We start from the raw sequence: 18,331 nt of genomic DNA, 5'->3' as shown, positions 1-18,331 counted from the left end.
ACTATATAGTAGGCCTTACCTGCTGCATGGTTGGTTGCATGAATAAATAACCCCACTGTTCTCCACAGGTGATGTCTCCATTCCACCACATGTTTAAGTACCAATTTCTTCTGGTTCAAAATTATGTAAAATGCCATAACCTTGCTCAAAATGAACACACACACAAACGCTTCTGACACAGGCTACATCCACCTGAAGAGACGTGGCTCATTCTACATGCATTCTAAATAGTGTGTCCAGTTATGAAACGAAATTGTCGTTATGAGTATTCACTGCAGAAACATGTTTGTCTAGGTCTCTGCAGAACCTTTGCTTCCCTTAAATAGAGTTCACGCAAGAATGGTTTTAAGCCACTAATGCTCAGCTAACACCCATTTATCCCAAACCCCATATTTTCCAAGTGAACAGTGCAGGACATAGTATTCATTTCAGCATATAACATATTAAGATTTTACCAATTTTTGTCTAAATACACCAAGTATATGCTTTCAAGCAAAGTTGTGGCAAAAATACAAAACATGGACGTATTTGTACTGCTGTAATGCACTTGGTTAAAGCCTTCATGTCTCTTCACACAGGTCTAAGATCCATATGAAGTATTTTGCCTTATCAGACAAGTATATATAAAATGCAGTTGTATCAAAACCTTGCTTCTGCTGGTCACCTGAAGCTTACAGAAATTGCATGTAATTCAACCAGCTTTCAGACACAGTTCTTTAGTGGTAAGTATATATTTGCAGCACTTATAGACTTAAATTTCAGTCTGAATAGCAGTGCTTAATTCCACAGCATGTTGTGAATGGTTGTTGTTTGTTTCTTTCAGTGTTTCACCAACACCTAAACCTACATCTGTCGAAGATCCATTGTTAACGCCCTCCTCAGCAATGTAACTCAGTTGTGGAACATCAGTGCTTGGGGCTGTGGGAACAGGCACAGGGATTCCACTTGGCTGTGGAGAGTTTTCCAAGCGATCATTTTCCACCTCTGGGAGAACACTGACTGTGGTAAAGCGAGTGTGATAGTCACTGGAACCATGGCTACAGGAAGTTTTCATACTTTCCATATCTGAGCAACTGAACTCCGAAAAGTGACTCGAGTGAGAATCTGCTACAGATGGAATACTATCGCTCAGAGAGGGAGAGTCAAATTCACTGGAGTTTGTGCTTTGCTGTTCCAACAGCTGAGCATCCATGTCCTCTCTTGTCTCGTTTATCTTCATGCTACTCTTCTTTCTCAGCTTACCTTTACATTTTTTCCCTGCTGTTGTTTCTTTGGACCACTTGGTGGCACTAGATTTACTTTCCGGCAAGCAGGCGGATGAGCAACCGGCATTACTACGACCTGCAGCGCTGCCGTCGTCAACGCTACTGCTTCCACTGTTGTGTCTGAATTTGGCTGGCTTTGATTCAATGTCCACTTGCACTTCCATACTGTTGCCTTCCCTAGAAGAAGACAGACTCTGTGAGTTTAAGTATTAATCTAAAACCAGCCAGTTAACACAGTTGAACAAACTCTCACTGCTTTCCAAGACACATAGCAAAAAAAAAGTTAGAGGGATATTAACTTAATTTAAAGAAGTGAAGTATTTAACCAAATAAACAGCCCAAAGCAAAACACGAAGTTTGAAGACCAAACACTTCACTGTGCTGCCACGATAGTGTTCCTCTGTAAGTAACCTTGGCAAAATGTAAGCAGTCACAGTTTGCAACAAAATCTGCAGTTTCAAAGGGTCATCATTAAAGCAGAGCAGCTCAGTCATGCTTAGAATATCCTTTAATAAGCAAGGCTTATTAATCTGCTATTTTCACCACATTTCTTTTACCTGTCCAAAGGGATGTAGGAGTTCAGAATGGATCCTGCCATTGCTTTGGTACTGGCATTGTCACTAACTGTTCCCAAGCTAACCGTGCCCGATTCTCCACTCAGACTGTATCGTTCTTTCTGCACATCTGCTTGTACTTCCAGTCTGGGTGAGAAAGAAGAAGAGTTGTGTATACTATTACTGCAGTTAAAGCACACTAGGTGAACATTAGTGTTAGCTGGTAGAGTTTCTCCACCATTCAGTAGTAAAAGTTCTAGTTACTCCAGTACAGATGCGCATATTTACCTTAGTGAAACAGGTTCTCTCTTCCCACTGTCAAAAATGACTGGTTTTTGACTAAGAGACAAACAAACTAAAACAGCTCAAAGCCAAACCAGATTAATTTCCCAGAAAGCAAAATACTGTGTGTTAACCAGAGGTCCTGGATTCCTTCCTCCCCAAGATTTACATGAACAACTTCCAGGTTTAGCTACAATTCTTTTACAAATCAGGTAAGTGTCCTGTACTTTAAAGATGGAAAAACACAAATCAGAAGGGTATAAGTTCAAGAAATGATACCACCCATGTTGCTCCACCTGCAAAATTATTGTTAATGAAATAACAGACAGAAAACTCTGTTCTGTACTCTGCTTTATATTGTACTATTATCAACTGCAACAAGAATAATCTTAATCAATATTAAATTGGGCTGAGCAGATAAGCCAGAAATCTAATCATAAGGTTTTTTTCCAAATGTTTTGTTTATCTGTGTTCTGACAGTGAACTGGAAGTAAGCTTTTGTTTTGTGTTCCACACTCAGCTCTTTTACCTCATTCAGCAGTCATAGCTTAGAACACTTGTCCCAGCATAAAGGATCTCTTGATGCTATCCTGCAATCCTGAGCATGCCTGGATTTCCAAATTACTCAAAAAAATCAGCAGTGTTAGCATCTGATTTAAGGAGCAAACTCCACCCTGAACCATAAATTTTAACAATCCTTTTTGCGCAGGACAGCCAACAAACAGTCAGGCCCCAATTCACAGGAGGCATTGAGCACGTAAGTGACAAGAAGCTGCCACCTCAGCAAGGCCAAGTGCCTAATTGCCTCTGGTCTTGCCCAAGTCCATTCTGAATCCATGCTCCACCCAGGTGTTCTGAAGGCACAGCTCAGTTCTTGTAGGCTACTGAACAAGTAAGCAGTTCTGACTTCAGGGTGAGACAGACCAGAGAACACAGCTGTGTTAGACATGAGACCCTGCCCTCTGACTCCTGGGTAGAGGCGGCTCTCCTGGGAAGAGGCTGCTCTCCTGGGAAGCAGGAGCAAGATCTCACACCCCACTTACCCTGAAAAAACCACAAACTCTTTTGAGCATTGTGCCTGGCAGGATCTCCTGGAAACCAGCAACTTTATCAGACATGAAGTGTCTCTACCTCCAGGACACAGTTCCTTTTAATAGGAACCAATTTAAAACAATAAAACCAAAAAGCCGAGTGATACCACTTTGCCTGCTTACATGTAGAGCAGGATACTGTACAGTAAACAGCATGTCTCTTACCTGTTAAAGCAGTTGACCATTGCACTTCCCGAGAGACTCCCAGTTATACTGGCCCCAGCCAGGGCCATGGTACTAGCGGTTTCACTTAGGTTGTCTCGAATGGCCCCAATTCTATCCATGTGGCTACCACTTGCACTCAAGCTGCCAGTCAGGCCTCCAACGCTTCCTTCACCTATACTGGGGTTGTGACGTGCCTCTGCTACTGAAGTGGTATCTAGACAGAAATAAAGAAGGCTTCTCAGTTATGGAAGTAGAACACAGTAGTTTCTAGAATGTGACCATGGAAAGCATCCCTGAAATTATGCTGACAGAAAGGATTTATTAAACACACTGTTGCAAAAGAATAACTTTGTCCAAAGGAGGGGAGGAGAGACAGAGAGAGCGAGCAACACATACTTAAGATTCCAAATTCCAAAATGTTAACCAGGGATATGAAAGGTAACATGCAGTAAAGGAACAAAGAGACACCCTATCACAAAGGACACTGCCATGTAATTAAAAAATAAACTATCAGATCATGATTGAGTTCCCCAGTTCCCTCTATTATAGCTAAAAAAGCCAGCCAACTTCCACAAAAACAGGATACTGGGGGGGGGGGGGGGGGCGGGGAGAAGCAGCATTAATTTTACCTTAAAACTTGCCTGTGGAAAAGACTTGAGCCTGGCTTGATTAAAATGAGCAAGAAAATTCATGATGCTTGTATTACAGCACAGCAGCCCTGGAGACGTTCAAAGACAGGCCGGATGTGGTTCTGGGCAACCTGATCCAGTTGGAAATGTCCCTGCTCATTGCAGGGGGGCTGGAGTGGATGACCTTGGAAGGTCCCTTCCAACACAAACTATTCTATGATTCTACAAACGCAGAGAAGCTACCCCCATCTGAGAGATGGTATCTCAGCAATGAGATGTAGTACTCCTAACTGCAAATAAGTACTCTAGTATCTAAGGCCAAATGCAAGTCAAAATCCAAATTTATAGAAAATGAAACACTGAATTTTCTTACCTACAGCCGCGTTTGTTCCACCAACATTTATATCATTTTCATCATCAAATTCTATTCTGACACCTTTTCCATTGCCTGCTGACACACCACAGCCTCCACTTCGGCAGAGGGAAATTGGAACCACTCCATACACATAAGCCAGCATAATAGGAACACCAATACCTACAGAAGAAAATATAGTCTTTCATGAAATGTGAAATTTTAGAGCCCTTCATAAAAGCAATTTCATTTTCCATGATTACTTAATATTTCACACTTGAAAGACATCAGGAGGGAGCAAAATTAAGATACACTGGTAAATCACCAAGGTGAAATGACAGGAAAGTACTTTCAGTAGGCAGAATGCCCTCTATCAGCACTGGCAAGTAGAGAAGCTTAACGCTTGATGAATTAATATTTCCAGTACATCCATAACATCTTTTACAAACAAAACAAAAGTACTTTAAAGGTTTATATAAGCTCCATTGGGGACTGTAATAATGTGCCACCTGAGAAGCAGAAATAGCAGAGATCTTTTACAAATGTTATTCAACTAAAAACGTTAGTACCTCTACTAATTTAGTAAGGGGCTTGATTTTGCATCCACTCAAGTCAGACAGGGCTTTGCTATCAATTTACTAGGACTTAACATTAATACTACTGTGGGATCTTTCACATTAATTGTATCAGACTGATTCAATTTTAAAATTTTAATTACACAAGTTTTCCTTAAAAGAAAACAATTCTGTGGAGCAAGATGGCAAGAGTTAAGGGAAACCAGCAAAAGCAATTGTGGGCTAAAGCTCACACTGTAGACACACACATCCATCCCACCACTGCTAGTGGACTGTCAAAGTTACTGCCTTGGCGTATGAATTAAAAGCATTCTATGGTTTTGCTGATAGAAGTACACAGTAGGTATGGAAAAACAGTAGACTGAGAACACCAGAGCAGAGGCAGTTCCAATACAAAAGCTCTGCAGTCTAACCTAAAAGAAGGGTTCCAGTTATAGGAAATCCCCTTCACAAGAAATTCTTCAGCATTCAAGGAGGAAATCCATGTTCTCAAGGCCATTATTTTAGAAGCCATATAATAACCCAAGACTGGAAGACACATGTTAATAGCAATGGGGCAGGAGCAAAAACTTCACAAAATAAAACCCAACTGCTTTCCCTAAAAAGACTTCCAGTCAGGAACAAGAAACAGCTTGAAAGAATGAGGCAAAGCAGAGCCATGAATACATCTATGAGATTCTGTCCCACTACCTGTTTAGCAGGGATCTGACACTACAGCTATGTGAGAACAATGCAACACAAACACCAGAGGCAGTTTTGACTAGCACATCTGCATTTGCACAGTGGTCCACCACTGTTAACAAGCAGTTTAAAGCCACAGTTTCATGGGCAATTTAAACCATCACTTGCTAAAAGCAGCCCTGTCTTCCTGAGGCCACTCAATTCTCTTCTGAGCATTACTTCTGACACAAGGGGGAACACTGCATACACAACCCTATGATGAATTGGATCAGGTGACTGAGCCAGCTTGGAACTAAATGGTGGATCTTAACATGAATCAGTTCTCCACAGCAGCTTACTGTGCAACTGTAAAGAAGCCTGTGCTGCAACAAAGGAGGAGCAAGGCAGTGTTGAGCAAGGCCATGCCTCTCAAAAAAATCAGGGCTTGTTTACAGTGATCTTGAAATTACATGGTAAGATGAGACAGGTATTTTGTAACATACAGCCAGATTTTCCTCAAATGCTATCCTCGACAATATGTATGAGAAAAAGTGTGATAGAATTCAAACTGACTCCTAGACCATACCAAATAGTTTGTCAACTACCATAACGTAAAGTGTAAGAGAGTGTATTTGTCTCCTGTGTTGACAAAAATTCGATATGAAGTTATTCAAATACAGACAGACTCTGTGGCAACAGGTTTTTTTCTTGGTCAGTCATTTTAAAAAGCTTTAAATACTTCAGTTTGAAAAGCCAGATATGACAATGTGCAAACTTCAATTTGCTAGATAAAAGTTGTATCTAGCATAATATTATTTTTCTCCAGGAAATGCTACATTCAAATTAAGTACTGAATCCTCCATCTTGTCTTAATAAATGTATAGTCTCAGACTCCTTGTTCTTTTGGTTCCTTCACCTAGAAAAGGAAACTATAGGACTTCTCAGCTGTTTTATTCAAAAGTGCTTATAGAGTTCTAGTTGCAAAGTGCTACCAATACACAAAATAATATTTGCTTACCTACAGTTACTGCAGCTACAACTGGAGAAACAATTACAGATAAGGTTACACCACCTGCGATAGCCAAGTTTCGCTTGTGCTTTGAAATGTCTTTGCCTTCATATCGATTGTGAATCTTGAAAGAAGAAAAGAGAAAGATGTTTTAGAGTATTATCATCATCAATAATACATTGCTGAAGGGATGGAAGAACTGACAGTCTGGAACCTGTACCCTGCTCTTTTCCAGAGAGATCACATTCTATGTCACAATTTATTCTTCATCTCAAAGAAAATAAAATGTCTTCATTTTAGGCAACTTCTTAAAAGCTACAAGTCCTCCCATCCAGCAACTAAGCATTTACTTTCAGCCTCAAGTTAGAAGAGCTGTATCACTGAACAGCTGTTTTTGTTTGTTTAATCATTACTCCAGCTTACATGGTAGGGAAAAGTAGGCTATTTTCAGGATCAAAGAATTACTACGTCTAATCACATTGACACTTCTTATTCCCAGCCATCTTTCCTCTGAACAATACAGAGTGAAACTTTCACAGGTTACTAGATCTACGAAAACAGAGGTTGACATAACAAGAGCTATGAAAACCTTATAGTAAGGCATCCTTCATCAAACACAGCTCAGGAGGAGGGGAGGGCAAGCACTTCATTGCTATGGCACACCTCATGACAATCTGTAGACACAAGTAGTATTTCAGTAAACCTGTGTCTTTGCTGTGCTACTGTTTACCAAGGAATCTGCTCAGCAGTATCCTCACTGATGGCTTAAGTCCTCAGTAACTCTGAAATACAACTGCCTCAAACTTATCCATCACAAATCCCACGTGAACCTGAAAGGCCTTCAAAGATCACTGTTTTACAGAAATTCCCACTTTTTCTGAGTTTCATTTACTCTCTCTGGGAATGTGGCTTTTCAGGGATATGTGCTTCATTTGTCATCATTCTTGATTAAGACATAATTGCAAATGAATAATAGGTTGCTATCTTAATGGTTGTCATAAGGTTAAGTTAATCCTCACCACATCTCAGGAGAACATAAAAGAGAGAGGATAATTACAGTATTTTCTGTATAATATGCTACTGCAAAAAGAATGACCAAAAAAAAAAAGAGTGGACGTCTTAAGTGCTGTGCTTTCTAAATTACAGTTTTAATTAGAGATGTGGTAGCGTAGTCTTCATTTTGGAATAAACAAGGTATTTGTATTTGTTCAGGCAAGACAGGGAAAGAAAGGGCAGAGAAGACACTGCATTTTGAATAAAGAAATGCATTGATTCGCTCTGAGGTACATTACACAAACTGAACGTGGAACACAGCTACCTCTGGATTAAAAGGAGAAACTGAACATGAACACTCCCACAGTATGAGTGCGTGAGAGTTTCAAACCCAGGGAAATCAGGTTTCATGGGGCTCTGAGCAATTAGCAGGATCACCTCAGGCACTGAACTTTACTGTTAGGTACAATTTTAAGTACCAAAACAAAAGGCATACAACATATGTATAAAGGCTACTAGATTCCTTAAATGTAAAGCAGTAAGAAGGAATGGAAGGGAGAGGTTGCAGAGAGAAACTGATTGAAAATATCGAGATATAAGGTTACACTGGTAGGAATGACCATGGAATAAGGCTTCAGACTTTTTGACTTTTATCCAAATAAAAAAACTGGGCCAGAAGAAGAGGGATTTTCAATAAACGCAGAAAACTCTTAGGTTACAAGACTTACATCTATAAAAAGAAAGCACTAGAACTTCCTTAACGAAGTTTCATCAAAGCACAAGCACAAACTCTTCCAATGCAAAGGACAGACAGAATGTTTTAAAAGAACAAGGAAGCTTCCTTTACCAAAGCAGCAGTACCATTAAGAAAATAGAAAGTAGGTCAGATTACTATGAATGGATATAAAGGAACAGCATGAAGGTGTCAGGACAAAATGAGAAAGGTTAAGATAGAGGAGACAAAAAGCAAGGGACATCAAAGTCAACAAGAAATTATTCCGCAAGTACACTGCTAGCAAGAGGAAGACCAAAATGGATCAATTTGCCATTTAACAAAAAGGAAAGACAGCCAGCAGATGAAACTGGAGCCCTGTTCAATTTTTTTCCCCTTTAGTTGTCACTAAAGATCAACTGTGAGCCAGGTAACTGGTGACAAAGGAGTAAGATCTGCAGGAAAACAGCAGTTTGAGCATACATACATGAGCTGATCTGAGAAACACCTCAGTGGGCCCAATTTCAGAGCCCCTCATAATAATTTTTGAGAATTATTATCCACAGAAGATGCTCAAAAAGAAAAAAAAAAAAATCAGTTAAACTGCAATGAATCTTTAAAAAAAGCGTAAAACAAGAGGGGCTCTTGTTTTACAAGGGGAATTAAAGACCAGTGAACTCAACATGAACATCCTAAAAACTGAGAACTTGTAGACACGAAAGCAAATACAGGAATAAAGAGGCCACACTGATTATTTTTCTTCAAGTAGAAATCATGTTGATTTAATTTTCTTCTGTGACAAGCAGCCTTGAGGATGGGGAGAAACAGATCTCATGCACTCACTTGAAAAAAATTTTTACATTTTCTTGTATGACACTCAAACAGGTTGTAATAGTCCAGACTGAAAAATGGATTAGAGAAATCTATTAGCTTCAAGGAAAATCGACAGAAAACATCTGAGTTGTGATTAGTTTTTTTTACTCCCCAAATTGAAACTATTCACTCTGGGTTTTCCCCCCCCCCCCAAGAGATATGCCCTGCATCCAAGAGCATTCAACATTTTCATTAACCAGGAAGATAGAAGGAGAAGAACATGTGTGTTAAATTTCAGGTCAATACAACCTGGCAAGATTGCAAGAATGCCAGAGTTCATACTAGTCTTGAGAAGCTGAAAAATGACAAAGATGTACAACAGTGGTAGTGAGCTCAAGACTACCCTTAGGAAGAAACCAACAGGCTAAATTACCAGTATGGTGGAGAAGGGTATGTGTTTTAGAGTACACAAAATGAAAATAGCATGTTGTTGAGAAGGAGGTAACTGGCAGTTACATGCAGGGGATCACCCTTTCATTTCACTCGGCAGTAGTAATGCTTCAGCTTCACTGCTGTATTCAAACTGGACAAAAACACAGGTGGTATGAAAAACTGGAAGGAAATCCAGAAAAGAAGATGAGAATCGGAGGTCTCGATCCATGTGTCTTCTTGAGAGTTGGTCAAGAAAAACTGAAAGTGCTGTTTGTTTAGATAAGAATGAAATTGGACTTAAAAATTATCAAATATGTAACGGGATACTGCAAAACAAAAGGATTCTTTATGTCAGCTGAAGATAGGACAGTACGAATTTCATGTAGGAAGACAATGTTAGACCTATCCCAAAATCCGATGAGAAAGAGCAGAACATGCAAGAGTGATTTGAAACAGGTAACTGCTGCCTTATTCCTCTTAGCCTTTATACAGTTCTAATGACTGTATGTGACAGATAAACCAGAATAAAAAGGTCAAAAAAACCCCAAAACTGCAGCAGAAGGTAGGAGTACTTGCTTGAAAGTAAAAGATAAAAAGAATACAATGGAAAAGCTGCATCTCTGGACTTCTTGTCTGGCAGCAACAACTCATGTGAGATATAAATGCCCTCCCCTCCACCCCAAATAAATGTAGAATTATGTGTCTGTGCCAGTCACTGTGAGTATCCATGCCAATACAAGCAGAAACACCCATCTGATTATGCCATCCAGGACATGTAACTGAACACTTAGCGCCTACCAAACCAAGTCATCATTTCAAAAAGTCCGTTTTCAAAAGACTTGAATAACTTACTACTTTATCTTAAATAGGAGACGCAATTATCTTTTTCTTTGCAATCTGTCATTTACTTTATACTAAAAGCTGTTATATTTTTGAGGGGAAATACATCAAACTACCTTCTGATTAACATGGTCATCCCTAGCTGATTCCCACAAACACTAAAATGAAGATAGACGCAGCCTAGCTACCTGCATGGAACACTGCTCCATATGGTGGACTGGCCCAAAGCAACCAACAAGCTGCTGAGTATAAATGCTTAAATGTGTGCATGCAAACACCTATACTAGCAGAATTTTATACTAAAATACTGGTTGGTAACTACCTGTTTTTACGAAAAATAAGGATTTCCTTTTTGCCTTCCTTCTCCTCTATTGTTTAATTCTAACAGGCACAGGGAAACCAGAGATTAAAAAGCAATTTTGAGAAAGAAGCATACAAGAACTTCCATGGCAAGATGCAGAAACTGGAAGTTGTTCAGTGTTTTGCTCTGCCTGTTTTAAGAGGAACTGCATTCTTAAACACACTGATTCTCCTTTCTGTACAATGGAAATAAATTGTACAAGTTGAACAATTTAGAAGTTGGTTGGTTTGTCTTCTGGGGGGTTGGTTTGTTTCTGTTTTCAGGGTGTTTTTAAACACTGGTGAAGATTGCCTAAGTCATACAAAACAGAAGGTAAAATCTGAAGCATGTTAGTAGTTGTAGCACATTTTACCTTACGTCCCACATACACAGGGATTCCAATAATCATGGCAGGAATAGCAATGCCAGCTATTAAAGCAATTCCTACAGGAGCTCCAACAAGTGTCCCTAGCTGCCACAGTATCTTCTTCTTACGGCTCCATGGTTTCTTTCCCCAAAATGTGCAACCTGAAGGGCTGATAGAAAGAAGAAAACTGTAAAGAAATTGTAAACAAATCAACTTTCATAAACTACTGTTCTGTAGTTATAAAATTATTACTAGGTTGAAATTACAGATGTTATGGATACCAAACATCAGTTATTTCTTTTTGCTTCCTTTACAGCATATTTTGCAACATAAAGAGAAGCATTTGAGTATTATTACATGCCAATCTGTGATAGCTTATATAAGCAGAGTTTCTGTACCACTATTAAGATAATACAGCAGTATATAAAAACATCAGTAAAAACAGTAGGTATGTTAGTCTAAAACTTCATTTGTTATACTAAGTACGTTGCATGCATGAAACTGAGGTATTTTAAGATAAAAATATCAAAGCACTAATTTAAATACATGCATTGAAAACTATCTTAATTCTCAGATATGGATACTTCAACTGTGATTCTCCAACAGGAAGAAAGTCAGACTTACAGCACCCAGGAATCTACTTTTAAGTATTCTGCAAAACAAATTACCAACCACACAGATCCTTTTTTTCTTAACTGTACCTTAAATAATGTAAATCTGAGATCTCTTTCATACATAGCCAACAGAATTCACAGCCACAGACAGCACAAGTCATATGATTGCAGCTTCCATCATTCATTTTTATTATATAAGCAGCACAGCGGGGGCATGGCTTTATGTCATCAGCTGTTTAAAAATGAATATTAAGATCATATCAGTTCTTAAACAAGCAGATTTAATCAAAATAGAGACATTCGTTTGAGAAAACTGACTGAACCATTATCTGAAAAGTGGAAGAAGTTTATTGTAAGTTTGCTTTACACATCCTGATTTGGCAATGACTTGATAGCTTTTTGTATTTGTAAACCTTGGACTGAGAACTCACGAAAACTAGGCATGTTACCTCACTTTCAAGTAACTGAATAGTTAATGTCTACACTCGGTTCAAGGATTTTCTAAGCTTAATGCAACATATATTAGAGTCAGACATTAAATATGTATATTAATACAGGACTGATATTATGGTCTCTTTAAATATAATCCTATTTTACATTTTATGCTGTTATGAATCTTTTACTTGAATATTCAGTCTCAATTCTTTTTTCTTGCCTTAAATCTATCTCCCCTTCCACATCAAGTATATTTCTCTGGTATCACAAACCTCCTCGAGTCCTTTTCTCAGCCCTACTTACTATTTACTCCCTACAAAAAAAATATCACAGCAAGAAGAAAATTCTGGAAGTTCTCTTTGTTCCCAAATCAAATACCAAAAACACGGATAAGGGACTAGTTCTATCATTCACAAACAAGGGGTCACTGAGCAACAGTGAAATACTTTTATACTGACACAGTCACAGTTGTCATCTTCACATTACTGGTTAGCACCTGCGCTTTGGGACAAGCTATTTACTCACAGCAGCAGAAACACCTTGCAGTGCCTAGTACGGAAGTACAAGTGTACCATCCCTGTGCTACTAGGCAAGACAAAGGGAAAAGAGGGGATATACTTGGCATAAAGAATACTCAAAGAGGTGTAGAACCAGCACAAAACAGCACTTCTACCAATTCCAGTGCACAGGGACAGACAGTGAGCAGCTGAAAGAATACAACAGGTATTCTCGGATGGGAACAAATGCACAACCTACAGGGCAGTTACTAAACTGAGCAAGTTCTTGCAGCACAGGTACGTCAAGGCTGCTGCTGCTGCTCATGCTGGGAGGGACCGAAAGGGCAAGGAAAGGAGCTGGCATGCTAATTTATTTACTTAGAGCTTATTTTTAAATTTATTTGATAACTAGAGCAAGATGCCAATTTTTAAGGCAAGATGGGGTGCCTTGTTAAAATAAGCCAGCAGAAAAAACAAATCAGAGACTCCGAGGTTTGGGCTGGGTTGGAGAACAAGAAGTTCATTCTAGGTGCAACAGAGACTTGCTGTAGGTACAAGAGACTTTCCCCCCAGATACCTACCCTGATTTATCAGGCAGACACAAAGCTGCCAAATAAATCAGAGTTTGGTGTAATTGGAGCCAATTCTTGTCAACAGCAAACTGGACTCTTGCTCTGGAAAATACTACTTTAAATAGTTTATTCTCTTTTGGGTGGGGAGTTACAAACAAGCTCAATTTTAAGATACAGAATGGTTTGCTTTCTAGTAGACCAGAGAGATAAGCATTTTACTGAAAACCAGAAATTAGTACTAACAAACACAGATGTCAAACATCAGAGCTGGCATAAGATTAACAGTCTATTTTGAAAGCAGAAAATAAGCAGTTTTGAGGTTTTTTAACAGCTTTTATTATTGGCAGTCCTGTGAAATTTCACCTATAGCGGAGAAAATAAGTGCTCCCAGTGTGTGATACAACTAACAAAGTCAGTGTGCCAAATACACAGAATGCTTTCCAGAGAGTTCCTCTGTCTTTGTATTTTTCAGCTATGAAGTAAGAAAATGCTTCTAAGAGTGAAGTCAGGTGCTCTGGTCACAGAGTACTTCAAATTATAACATTTAAGATTTGAATTCAAGCTTAAAATAGTACTCTTATGTTTCTGAAGCATAAAGACAAAGCAGCTAGTATCCAATGCTACTAATCCCTTCTTTGCTTTAAGGGTTAATTGTGCAAAGGTGTAAAAAAAGGTATGTTACAGACACAGTATCTTAATCATAAATACCTGCTGCTCCAGATTCCTGGCTGTAGCTAATAGATGAAGAACGAATTGTTCTCAGACGCAGACTTTGAGCTCTCTCCTGGCGAGCAGCATCACAGGTCTGGTTGGGATGCCAAATCTGCTTACAGTGGTAGCAAAACTCGGTTCCACAGCCTTCTCGTCCACATGTAAGCTTGGGACAGCTGGCACATCCAAAAGCGATCACAGCGTATCTTGAATGATCAAGAGGGGCAAGAGGGAATTTTGTTAATAAAACAAATTCTATCTATAGACCAAAGCAGACAAGACAGCTGCCAGAGCACCTGAAGCAGGTACACAGTGTGCATCAGGAGCTGACATTAGGTTCCTTATCGCCTATTTCCACAGCTATCACATCAGACTGTGGCTGTACAGAAATATTACATCCAGTGCAACACTTCGCTCTTCCCCATCTTAATAACTTGAATCAGTAGTGAAATATACTGTGTTTAAGGCTGAATGTACCACTGTAAGCTTCACAGTCACAAAGCACCACAGTTTAGAAGAATGGGACAATAAAACAAGAAAAGGTATTTAAGCAAATAGAAAAAGTTACAGTTTCAAAAGTGTCCAAGCCACTATGAGCATGTCTAAGCTTGACCCTTTTTGTATCTGTGAGGATCCCTGCTAAATGATCTGTCACAAATAAATTCCTCCATCAGGTTTGCATTTTAAAGTCTACAGGATGAAAATACAATGTGTATTACAGTTAATACTAAATATACACACACACACAAACACACATGCCTTAATCCCTACCCGTTGTAATTTTTTCTATTATTTTATGCAATAGCTTTCTTTTAAATAGAAAATAAACTAGGTCCACTGGTATGAACACTTAAAACTTTGCACACAAACAGTCTCCCTGAATAGACTTTGACAGATATATAAATGTAGCAGGGTTTAAATTTATGGCTATTCAAATGAAGGCATTTTTATTTTAAAAGACTAAATTGTTTCTTCTACCCTCTGCCCAATTTATAGCAGTTGCATAAATTAACTTAAAATATTTTATCAATTATGATACCAAGATTATCCCCACTCATATGTATCTGCACGGTTAGGTATTGTTCATTTTAGAGTATCTAGGTCTGAAGCTGTAAGTCAGTGCAAATCCTACCCCTTTTGTTGGTGTTTTAAAACAGCGTGTTTGAGGTTCCCTTCCCCCAGAAGTTCTGCAAACAAACAGGAGTTTTCAACCTTTAATTTACAGATAATGCAGTGACAAATAAAAATGAGATACGTGCTTGCCTGTTTTCAAATATTTCTTACTTTCCAAGTAAAAATTTGTTTCAGTAATTGCTAGACTCTTCTATATTGTTGCCAAGTTAATCAGCTCTATTATCCCCGCTTACTGCAACTGAGAAGATAATTGCTTTGTGTGTACACAAAGAGACACTGATCCAAATGCTTCTTCAGTATACAGGGATACATTCAGAACTCACTAATGTTGTATCAAAGAATCTCAGTGTAGACCACAAAATAAGGTATCAATTTATCAATTTATATCCTGCCTCCCATTGCTAATAAAGAATGAGCACATCCCTGAAAGCACTCCCCATTTGGGACTGATGTACTGGCATACCTTTAGAAAGTCACTTTCTACACCAGAGTAAATCTCAGCTCAAACTGTACAAGATTATAGATTTAATTTCAACATTTTGCATTCATTTTACAAGTGATGTGAAAGCCAAAAGTTCTTGTCAGGCTGAGAGAAGGGACAAGCCACCAAATTCAAATTAATAACAAGTAAAATGAAAACCAGAGGCAAAGAGCAATTAATTGAAGAAAGGATGCACAGTGAGAAGAGGAATGAAGGAATTTGTACTTTTTTTGCCCAATCTGCTTTTTACTTGACAAAGATAAACTATAGGAATTGCTGCTCCCTTCTGTCAGCAATACAACCTCAGAGCAAAGCCATTAAATAATTCAGACAGGAAAAATGACAGAGCACATTTGCAATAGTGATTTACTGAGGCTTGTTAAAATAAATGACATTGAAAAACTGATCTGAAGAAAAAGAATCTCAGAAATGTGATCTGGAACAAAGCTCAAGAGGTTTCCTTATCCATGCTGCTTCCCCAGGGAAGGATCGCCTACTTGCCACTGTCTCCTACCCAGCCACTACAGGTAAGAAGCAGCAGGTCCGGACTTTTACAATATTTCGGTTACCAACAACAACATTAAGGATGTGTTTGAGCTTGCAACAAAAACTAAGGATGAAGTAGCGCAGGGTCCGAAACGCTGTGGTGCCACCAGTAGGGACCATTTGTGGCATTAAAATGCTTCAGTAAAGAGACCCCATAGCTCTCAAGCAGCTCGTTGAGCGCATACTACTGCAACAGAGGTTCTCCTCCAAACAAATCTCTAGCTTCTTTCTTGGGAAGATATGAGATTCCTCACTGGGACAGAATTAGTAGCAATATACTTACTACTTCATTTCAAGATCTGTTTGGTTCCAGTCTCACCATCTCTAGGACCTATTTTTACCCCAAATAGAGTGAAAGACAACTGCAAGATTACACCATTTTAACAGAGTAACCTTTTCTTCCCCCCCCCCCCTTTTTTCCCCCCATCAGGGATCAAAGCTTTTAGAATTATTTTCTCTTTGTCTGCTCCAGATCCTTGTCAAAGTATGATGACCAAACCCTGAAACAGTATTACATGGTATGTTTCATCAATGCTGAGGAGAGCCTAAGCACTGTCATGCTCTATCCACTCAATTCCTTGTTTTACCTATTTGTGTATGCACTAACCACTCACTTCCTTCTTTCACCTATCTGCATTACTGAGATGCTCTACTTTCCACCTATTCCCTATTTATTATGGTACTTATTTTTAATTTTAAAGACAACCTTAGGAAATAATGTTACCCCCTGAAGTTATTGCACCTCTCCTACTTTGGGATTAATTGCAAATTCAGTAAATGCATTCCATCCAGCTCCTTCATGAAATATTTGATCCATGCTAAAATTGGTTCAGCTACCATCATAACCCTAACGCATTCTGCCAGCACTACGTACCAAAAACTGTTCAGAAAAAAACAAAAAGCCCTCAGTTTTAATTGCATATTGTATGAGTTGATTACAGTTGCCAAAGTAATGAGAAACTGAACTACCGTTGTACCACATAACTTGAAGTGAATGTCTGCTGATCTGAAGCTTGGGTGTACTTACTGTGTGCGATACCTCACCATTAAACAATGTTGGCATAGGCTGTTCAGTGGAAGTCTGAATAGCGCTTGCATCCCTAATCCTCACACCTCTACTATTCCTTCATCTCCCTCCTATGCTCCACAACAACATAAAGTCCCCGTTACTACATTCTATACCACTGCCACTTCTCCCCACCTCCCTGGGTGCTTTCTCTGATCTTCCTGGCTGATGGTGAGGAGAGAGACCAGTGCTGCAGCAGGCTCCCAGCCAGGCACATACCAGCTTGCAGACAGTGCTGCGGTGGCTGCTTGAAAGGCCAAATTTAAAAAGGTCACTGGAGGACTCACATGCAGATATTTCTTTTGCTTGGAGGTATTACTGATGGCCTCTGTTTTGCTCTAGTAATATGAGGGTTTTTTCCCAAAACTTCTTAGATTAAATCATGCTGAATGCTCACCCCACTCTGGCCAACATATTTGAAGGTGCTAAAGGTTTCAAAAGTGATCAGGATAAGGTTGGAAAAAAAGACAAAACATGATCGCACAAGTTCTTGTTTATTTAGGATGACAACCATAATGAATGAACTTGCTGAGAAGTATCCAAGTAACCAACTTCATCCAACTTTAAACTAGTAATGAGAACTGCCCTCACACAAATACTGGCATAGTTGAGTTGCCTGGCAGTATACTGTGCTTTCCACAGGATTCACTCTCAGAGTAAGAAGCGTGCAGGAGGCAGTTCTGGAGCAATGATTTAAATATTTGCTGTGGTCACACATGACTGCACTTAATTTTAACTTCACTCTGAAGATCCACTATTTATAATAGTATTACCCATAGCAATTATCATTACAGCTTCTGACCATTTAAGGATACTTAGGATTTTATTTTTTTTAAACAGATGAGATAACTTATGCATAATAAATAAGCAAGGTGAAGAGTCTCTATTAAACAGATCTGACTTGGTCTACTTACTTAAGTACTAAATCAGTATCTGAATCACTGAAACATGGTTTAACAGTTCTTACATACTTCCCATTACCTTGACTAACAACAGCTTGTCCAGAACACAAAAGCTCAGGGGAAACTTGAGCAAAGCATACCTCTGCCCGCCTAATAAAGCCTTCTAATGGTTGTTTTTTCCTTTTGCAGTATCAAAATATTACAGGCAAGCTATACTGGTTCTGCCCACATGACTGTTAAATGCTCAGGCAACCAATCTATCTCTGATGTTCCTTCTCAAAGTATGCCACAGGA

The 18,331-nt window shown here is 39.0% G+C and overlaps 1 protein-coding gene across 2 annotated transcripts in view; it reads right to left on the bottom strand.

Annotated features, from left to right (window-relative positions):
* Positions 1 to 408: 408 nt before the first annotated feature.
* The window catches only part of RNF19A (ring finger protein 19A, RBR E3 ubiquitin protein ligase), a 20,243-nt gene continuing 2,320 nt past the window's right edge, over positions 409 to 18,331 (bottom strand). For both annotated transcript variants that reach the window (XM_010023938.1, XM_010023937.1), the window contains 8 exons: positions 13,906 to 14,114; positions 11,781 to 11,925; positions 11,086 to 11,248; positions 6,592 to 6,706; positions 4,360 to 4,521; positions 3,358 to 3,571; positions 1,823 to 1,966; positions 409 to 1,442 (listed from right to left, as the gene is read on the bottom strand). In XM_010023938.1, coding sequence (XP_010022240.1) covers positions 752 to 1,442; positions 1,823 to 1,966; positions 3,358 to 3,571; positions 4,360 to 4,521; positions 6,592 to 6,706; positions 11,086 to 11,248; positions 11,781 to 11,925; positions 13,906 to 14,114 — 1,843 coding nt within the window. In that variant the 3' untranslated portion in view covers positions 409 to 751. The remainder of the gene's footprint in view (positions 1,443 to 1,822; positions 1,967 to 3,357; positions 3,572 to 4,359; positions 4,522 to 6,591; positions 6,707 to 11,085; positions 11,249 to 11,780; positions 11,926 to 13,905; positions 14,115 to 18,331) is intronic.

The sequence above is a fragment of the Nestor notabilis genome, unplaced genomic scaffold (genome assembly GCF_000696875.1).
Source record: "Nestor notabilis isolate BGI_N333 unplaced genomic scaffold, ASM69687v1 scaffold7431, whole genome shotgun sequence".
Classification (NCBI taxonomy): domain Eukaryota; kingdom Metazoa; phylum Chordata; class Aves; order Psittaciformes; family Psittacidae; genus Nestor; species Nestor notabilis.
The sequence above is the reverse complement of the archived record's forward strand: the minus strand, read 5'-3'. Positions and strand labels throughout refer to the sequence as shown.